Below are 7662 nucleotides of genomic sequence, written 5' to 3' on the forward strand. Positions count from 1 at the left end.
AAATAACAGTATAATCAGCATACATTTGTACTTGTGTCCCTTCACACTGTTGCGGGAGATCATTAATATACAGATTCAATAATAGGGGACCTAACACTGATCCTTGGGGTACACCCATTGTATAATGTAAATTGCAGGACTTAACCCCTTTAATTTTTACAAATTGTTCTCTACCCATGCTAAAGCTTCAGATGAAAACTGAAATGTAGACAGTTTAGAAAGGAGAAATGCATGATTAACTGTATCAAATGCTTTACGTAGATCTAAAAATGAAGAGTTCAGATGCAAAAGCCTCTAAGTGCCATCTGAAATTTTCTTCTAGAATGATCATTTTTATCAAGCTCGTATATTTAAGTTCAATAATTTCACTTAAATGGCAATGCAAATTACTTATTAATTGTCATTTAAGTGAAATTACTTAACTTAAATATACAAGCTTTATAAAAATGATCATTCTAGAAGAAAATTTCAGATGGCACTTAGAGGCTTTTGCATCTGAACTCTTCAAATATAACACCAACAAATCCTCCTTTGTCAACTTTAAATTTTATTTGCTCTATTAAATGTAAAGTAGTTTCAGTAGAATGATTTACTCTGAAACCAAACTGCATATAAGCCAGACTTAACTGTGTTAAGATGGGATGTCAGTTGTTCAAAAACAATCTTCTCTCCAACCTTTGAGAATACTGGCAGTATGCTTATGTGTCTGTAGTGTAATTACTAGCTTCATGATGATCTACAGATTTAAAAATAGGAGTAACAATGAATGGCTTGTTTCCACGCAGTAGGAAAAACACAATGACAAGTTAATTAAATGAGTGATGACAGGGGTTAAAATATTTTTGTGAGTTTTAACAAACATAGTATCCAATTGATGAGCATCTACATTTAGATTTTTTCAACGAGCTAATAACTTTGTTGACTTGCATTTCATTTGACTTGGTTAGACTAAAACCTAAATCTATGTATAGCGAAGTGCTTAAAACTACCCATTTATATATTCTGTAAAATAAGCCACTGACATATGTAATAGAAAACGCTATTGGGGCATGTTGTCACAAAAGATCAACGTGTTGCCAAGACTGTGCGTTTGTAGAAATTGATTTTAATAATAAACCGACCCTGAGAAATACCCAATTTATTTATATAGTCCCAGTCTTCCCTGTTTCTCAGTTCAAGGAGAGACAAGTAGCCTATGCTGTTACACAGCAAAGGAAAGTAAAACTTTGCACTCAATGCAATTCACTGCAATGACTTCACAACTGCATGACTGGAAACGCGCGCAAGGAGGCGTGTGCGCTACTGTCCCGGAGCGCGCGCAGGAAGGGAGGGCGATTTGTCCGGTCACAAATACTCAATGGTCCGAGCGCAACGCTTAAAAGCGGGAGCAAACACATGTTGGTCCAGAGTCAGAGCCCTCATACAGTAAAGGGATGAAATTATGCTTGAGCGCGACTATGAGGCAGGACAAACAGAGACACGCGCTGTGAACATTATTGCAGAACACGCTGCTTCGCGCGGAGCTGTCCAAGGTGGGGTAGGATGATGGGATGAAGCACCTGTTGCTATGCCAATATCTACAAACGAGAACGAGGATGCGATCAATCCATCTCAGCTTGGAATACTGAAAATTGGCTATATAAATTTGACCTGCATGTGTAAGCTCATTGAGAGCTATTTTATGCAAATTATATGGAAAGTTCTTCAGTGTTAAACAATCACCATGTCTGGATGTCGGATGCATTGATGTTAAGGTCTAAATAATCAGTTTAATCTGGAAGCCATTACACTTTGGTCAATGATTCACGAACCTAATCCCCACGAGTGCCCATTTTAATTCAACACCGTGATATGGACATGGAAAAAGTCAGTTGTGTTAACGAAATGCCACGAGGTGCTGGGAGAGACGCTCGCGCTGCAGGGTTCGCGGCTCGCTGATCTCCTGGCACACTTCACGCGCGTCAATGACGTTGACTCCTTGGTTAAGGCTGGCAAGGCTCGGCCTGCTGACTGCGTGTCTTTATTCATGGCTGGCGGTTGACGGATGCGGGCCGGGTCCCGGTTACGGCAGTCGCCCTAGGCAACGCAAGTTAACTCCAATGTCTTACAAGCAGTACGTGCCCGGTGTCTCTGAGAACAACCTGGGAGCGAGCGGAAGAGCGGAGGGCAGGATAACGAGGGATTCGGAAGGCTTCAATAAGCTCGTGTGCAACTACAACCCTGACATTGTCTTCAAAGACGAGGAACATACCAAAGCCGATCGGTTAATGACCAAGGTAAAGGAAACCCGTGTGTAACGGTTAACATATTCAAACGCGTCATATTTTTTTGCAGACTGGTCACTGTACGGTGCTTTTTGTGTCTCTCATTAACAAGTGTAAACAATTTTTAGACTTTCTTCATGGCTTTTATGTGATAGGCCTATATCTTTGTGTGTAGGCTATATTAAAACAGTAGCCTATACATAGCCTATTAACATATCTTTAGAAAAAAAAGAAAAGAAAGAAATTATAGGCTATTTTAATATTTTTCCCTATAGGCTATGTTAGAATACCCTTTGAACTTTTAAAGCATTTTTACTCGATATTTATTAAAATTATTATTTACGAATAATTACGAATATGTCATTATGACATCATAGTTGTCACTTTATCTTACAATAGGTAGTCAATAAGGAAAGTTTTTAGTCCTTACTGTGGTTTTGTACAGTAAACAGTTTATTATAGAAATATATATCAGCATTAAATTGTCTTTCGTATTTAAACAGAAGCGTAGGATACCAGCACGCCATCCACAAATCCACAAATTGTCTTTTAGAATCATAATCTTGAGGACAAGGCTATAATGGCTAAATGAACTGTAAAACTGTCAACTTTGTTATTGTCAACCCTGTAGCTGTATCCTAACATGTATTGCATTTTTTAAAATGTATACAATTAAAAAGCACAATTCAATTTATTAATACCTAAAGGCATTCTTTGTCTCATATAATGTTTAAAATCTAATTTAAAATCAAAATGGAGAATTAAGGCACCGATTTCGTGGAATGACCCAGATGCATGTCTGGTGGCCCATTCAACTCTCTCAGCCATCCATGACATACTTCATGCACAGTTAAACAGTACTTGAAAATACAGGGGTTTTGAGATTCCTGTAATTCAGATGTGTTTCATTGTCATAGTTTTCTAGTTGCAAATTGATGCAAATAACTATTATGATAATACAGAGTGACAGAATGTGATTTTTTTCAGAACAGGCCCTAGAAAATGAATTACCTTAAATTAAAGAAATCTTAACAATAATTATTGTAATGTTTAGATTTGTGCAGCTGAAACTCTGGGACCAAGAGGAGAGATTTTGACTGATGTTGATAGCATGTTTACCCATTTGCCCATGTTCCCTAGGCAATGTAAAAACATAAATAAATAAAAAACATGACAATAGGACTGTCTGGACTGCCACTGCACCATTTAATCTTTAACCAAGTTCTTCATTAGAGCCATAAAATGATCACTACACCTCTACTTCCTTATAGCCTGGGAGTGTGTGTGCGTGTGTTCTCTTGTATAAACATGAAGGTAGGTAAGGCAGATAACATTGTGAAGAACACAGACTACACTAAATGTTATTTTTAAACCTTAAATACATACAAGTCACAATATGAGACATTCAAAACTTGTTTCTTTAAGGCAATATGATGAAAATGTCAGTTAAATAAGTTGTCCTAATTAGGCATGTCCTAATCTGCAATGGTATCATAGGTCGTTTGGAGATATTACTGATAAGTTTGATATCACTGATAATAAGTTTGACTAGATTGGCATCTAGTGAGTACTCTTATGAAAGTGCTTTGCGTTGGTGTATGTGTACGTATGCATGTGCCCTCTTGTTGCCCAACTCTGAAAGCTATCCTTTGTGCATCTTTTCAAGCCTCTGCGGGGTCGCCTGTGCAGAATTCTCGCCTGTTGAAGTAATGGCACCATTGGAAAAGCCTCTATTGTAGTTTCCACAATGAATCGCCTCTGTCCAACAGCATTGCGAGAAAAATCTCCCTGGTTTGTTGTCTTCCCCTCTTGATTTCTCACTCTTGCTGTCACATTCCCAAGAACACGTCTAAACATTCCATCCATCTGCCCTCTCGCTCGGACTGGTTCTCGCTTTCTTCTCGCTTGCCTTGGCTTTTCAACCCTGTTTTGCTCTCTCACCTTTTCCCATACCCTCTCAATCACGACCCTATAGGTCACATTATATTATTTTCACAGACAAATAATACTACCTTCTCACAGATTCCCCATCACGTGAGGTGTAGAGAGACACAACATTTTGAAAATTTGTGGAGGAAGTCTAAATGCTTTAGTACAAAGTCTCAAGGTTAACACTGGGGTCGTTCAAAAGACTGTGTGAAAATGTTCCCATCGTGTGAAGAGAAAAAAAAGGGAATTGACCTTGACTTCTCTCTGTGACCATGCTGAAGTGTCCGAAGAATGCTGGAAATGAGTTAAAGTAGCTTTGTTCTTGTTAGATGTTAAGGGGGTGGAAATGGCCTTTTGCAGAGCTGAGTATGCTGGACAAAAAAGTCGCTGATGTCTACCAGCACCAATTTTTGCCAAAGGATTGTGAAAATAGTTAAATGTCATGGTGTTTGTATGCTTTCAAAATTAGCACACTTTTGTCTTGAAACATTAGTAAGAAGGGAGACAGTCTGGAATGGATAAAGTGAACATTCACCCAAAAATGAATATTATTCCTTATGCCGTTCTAAACTTGTATGACTTTCTTTTTCCGTGGATCACAAAAGAAGATATTTTGATAAATGTTGAAGAAAGAATGAATGTCATACAGGTTTACAACGACATAGGGGTGAGTAAATGGTGACAGACTTTTAAACTAAGAAAACTATCCCTTTAAATAGAATGTTTGTGTCACCTGTATGATTTGTGTCACCTGTATGATGGTTTCATTACTTTTTCCACTGCATAGCGCTGTAAGGACTGCCTCAATAAACTGGCAATAGCAGTAATGAACCAATGGTTTGGGGTCCGACTGCGAGTGACCGAGGCCTGGGACGAGGACGGCCATCACCCTGATGGTTCTTTACATTATGAGGGCCGTGCTGTCGACATCACCACCTCAGACCGAGACACAGAAAAATATGGACTACTTGCCCAGTTGGCAGTTGAGGCTGGATTTGACTGGGTGCACTATGAATCCAGGTATCATGTACACTGCTCAGTCAAAGCCGGTAAGCTGCTAAATCTTTCCTTTTCAATGTTATTCCTCATTCAGATCATGTAACTCTTAAAGGAAAATTTCACCCCAAAACTGAAATGCTGTCCTTATTTACTCACCCTCGAAACTGTATGAGGAACAAAAAAGAAGATATTTAAAAAAATGTCCATACAATGAAAGTCATTGGGGTCCAATGTTGATTTGGACCCCAATGTTGATTTGGACCCCATTGACTGACAGTGTATGGACAAATGATGGTGAGTAAATGAAAACAGCATATAGATTTTTGGGTGAACTATCCATTTAACTTAGTTCCACCTCTATATATTTTTTTCCAGATCACTCTGTAGCCGTGGAGAAAGGTGGCTGCTTTTCAGGATTGGGACTTGTGACAATGGCCGATGGTGTTCAAAAGCCTATTTCGAGTTTGTGGCCTGGGGAACAGGTGCTTTCCTTGTCTGGGTCAGGTGAAATTGTTCTCAGTCGGGTACTTCTCTTTCTACATCTGAATAGAGAGAGCAGAGCCACTTTCTATATTTTTGGCACAGAAAATGGTAAACAAATGGCACTAACTCCCAATCACCTCATCTTTGCGGCTCACAATCTCGAACTGCAGCACCATGAGTATGAAGCTATTTTTGCCAAAGAAGTTAGGATTGGGGACTATATACTTACTACTGGAGACAATAGAGGAGTTCTGCCATCTAAAGTGGTCTCGATTTCACTGGAGGAGAGGATGGGGGTTTATGCTCCTTTGACAGAACATGGGAACTTATTTGTGGATGACGTGCTGGTATCCAGCTACGCTTCTGTTGAAGATCACAGACTCGCACACTGGGCGTTTTGGCCTGTCCGTGTCCTGTTTGGCTTTTTCCAGACAGAAATGGAAGAAAACTTACAAAGAGTAGGGGTTAAAAATAGTGCCATGATCCCTAATATCTGTTCCACAAATCAGACCTTCCTTACAAATGTGATGCACAACAGTTCTTCCAGCACATGCTGCAAATTCCAAGATGCCAAAGTGGAAATGGAAAATGAACACAGTTTTTTGCCGCAAAAGGAGGTTTACTGGTATGCAAGGCTTTTGCACACATTAGGACGGATATTTCTTGACCCTAGGAAGTTTTACTGATGGTCAAGACACAGAATATGCAAACATAATATAAAACTGATTTTTGAACTGACCAAAAAAAGAAAATGCATTAGGCACTATAACTGGTATAATTACTCACCACATAACATCCAGTTATAATTACTTTATTAATTGAGAATATGTAAATGTGTTGCCGTTATACATCTACTGTATGTGAAATATTCAGTGTAACTTAAAAAAATCATATTTTTCAGATAATACTTGCCATATTGAATAATCACCATATGGACAATAACGGGATTTGAAATGTAAACTTGTATTTTTATGTTTGTTTTACAAGAAAATATTTCAAAGAGTAATAAATATTTATTTTTATACATCTGGATTCATAATATATATTTCAATGTAGTTCAAATTATGGCTTGAGGCCCTTTGTTATACCAAACAGACACTGATACAATCTTTTTTTTTTTTTTACTTATTGTAGTTTATAGTGTTTATAGACATTATTCACACAAAACACAGAGAGTTTTATTCTCACTAGAGTTGTACTGAGTACAATATCATGTCAGTTCCAAATTTGTTGAAAAATCAGCATATTACATTACATTACATCCTGTAGTTAGTCATTTAGAAGTTCTAAACAGAAATGAGTTCCCAACCAAATATTGTGTTAACACTGTTTAACCATGTCTGACTAATTGAGGTCAATTTCCAGTGTCTGAAATGATGGTGCTAAACAGGAATTAACAGTGCATCACACCCCCTTGTGGACACCAAAGAATACACCACTGTATCTTCTGATGTGCTAGTATGATTTACAAATGATCTGTTCTGAAAAACAGCTTCCTGAAATTAATAAAATTAATGAAGTAATAAATTATTGTTTGTGATATTTTTAAGCTGTTCTCTATGACTTTTCGTGTTTTAAAAAAAACGTGTGCATCAGCATTAATGGCAAAAATGACTGGGGAAGCTTATTTTGTTTAATTTTAATAAATGCAATACAAATAATAACAAAAATCACATTGGGTGTGTAATGTGCATATATTTAAAAACTGAAACAAAATGTACAATTATAGTGCACTATGCTAATCCATTACAGCCTGACAATGTAAAAGATTTAGCATTGTAATAAGCTTTTGAGACTGTTGGTTTTTAGAAAGTGCATGTTTTTTCCTCTATTTATTTTTCTCAGCTGTGAAGGTATAGAAGAGGATTATCTTGCTCATGGAGGGGGCAGATGGACACACACCCCCACTGGAGAGGAGCTGTACTAAACTCCATCTGGATCAGGCCAATGGCAAACTCTGTAATGTAGACCCACCCAACCATTACCT

The 7662-nt window shown here is 37.9% G+C and overlaps 1 protein-coding gene across 1 annotated transcript; it reads left to right on the forward strand.

The window, feature by feature from the left end:
* Positions 1 to 1276: 1276 nt before the first annotated feature.
* dhh (desert hedgehog signaling molecule) lies at positions 1277 to 7197 on the forward strand. The gene is made up of 3 exons (XM_079848656.1): positions 1277 to 2276; positions 4981 to 5242; positions 5568 to 7197. The coding sequence occupies exons 1-3, from the start codon at positions 1965 to 1967 to the stop codon at positions 6359 to 6361; spliced, it is 1368 nt and encodes a 455-aa protein (XP_079704782.1). The 5' UTR covers positions 1277 to 1964; the 3' UTR covers positions 6362 to 7197.
* Positions 7198 to 7662: the final 465 nt, after the last annotated feature.

Source organism: Squalius cephalus (genome assembly GCF_949319135.1).
Source record: "Squalius cephalus genome assembly, chromosome: 18".
NCBI classification, from domain to species: Eukaryota; Metazoa; Chordata; class Actinopteri; order Cypriniformes; family Leuciscidae; genus Squalius; species Squalius cephalus.

What these genes read in the sequence shown, in the direction of transcription:
- dhh (XM_079848656.1), top strand. Translation starts at nt 1,965, where the DNA reads ATGACGTTGACTCCTTGGTTAAGGCTGGCAAGGCTCGGCCTGCTGACT. An exon ending in CCGATCGGTTAATGACCAAG is followed by an intron (nt 2,277 to 4,980) that starts GTAAAGGAAACC and finishes TCCACTGCATAG; the next exon opens with CGCTGTAAGGACTGCCTCAA. An exon ending in ACACTGCTCAGTCAAAGCCG is followed by an intron (nt 5,243 to 5,567) that starts GTAAGCTGCTAA and finishes ATTTTTTTCCAG; the next exon opens with ATCACTCTGTAGCCGTGGAG.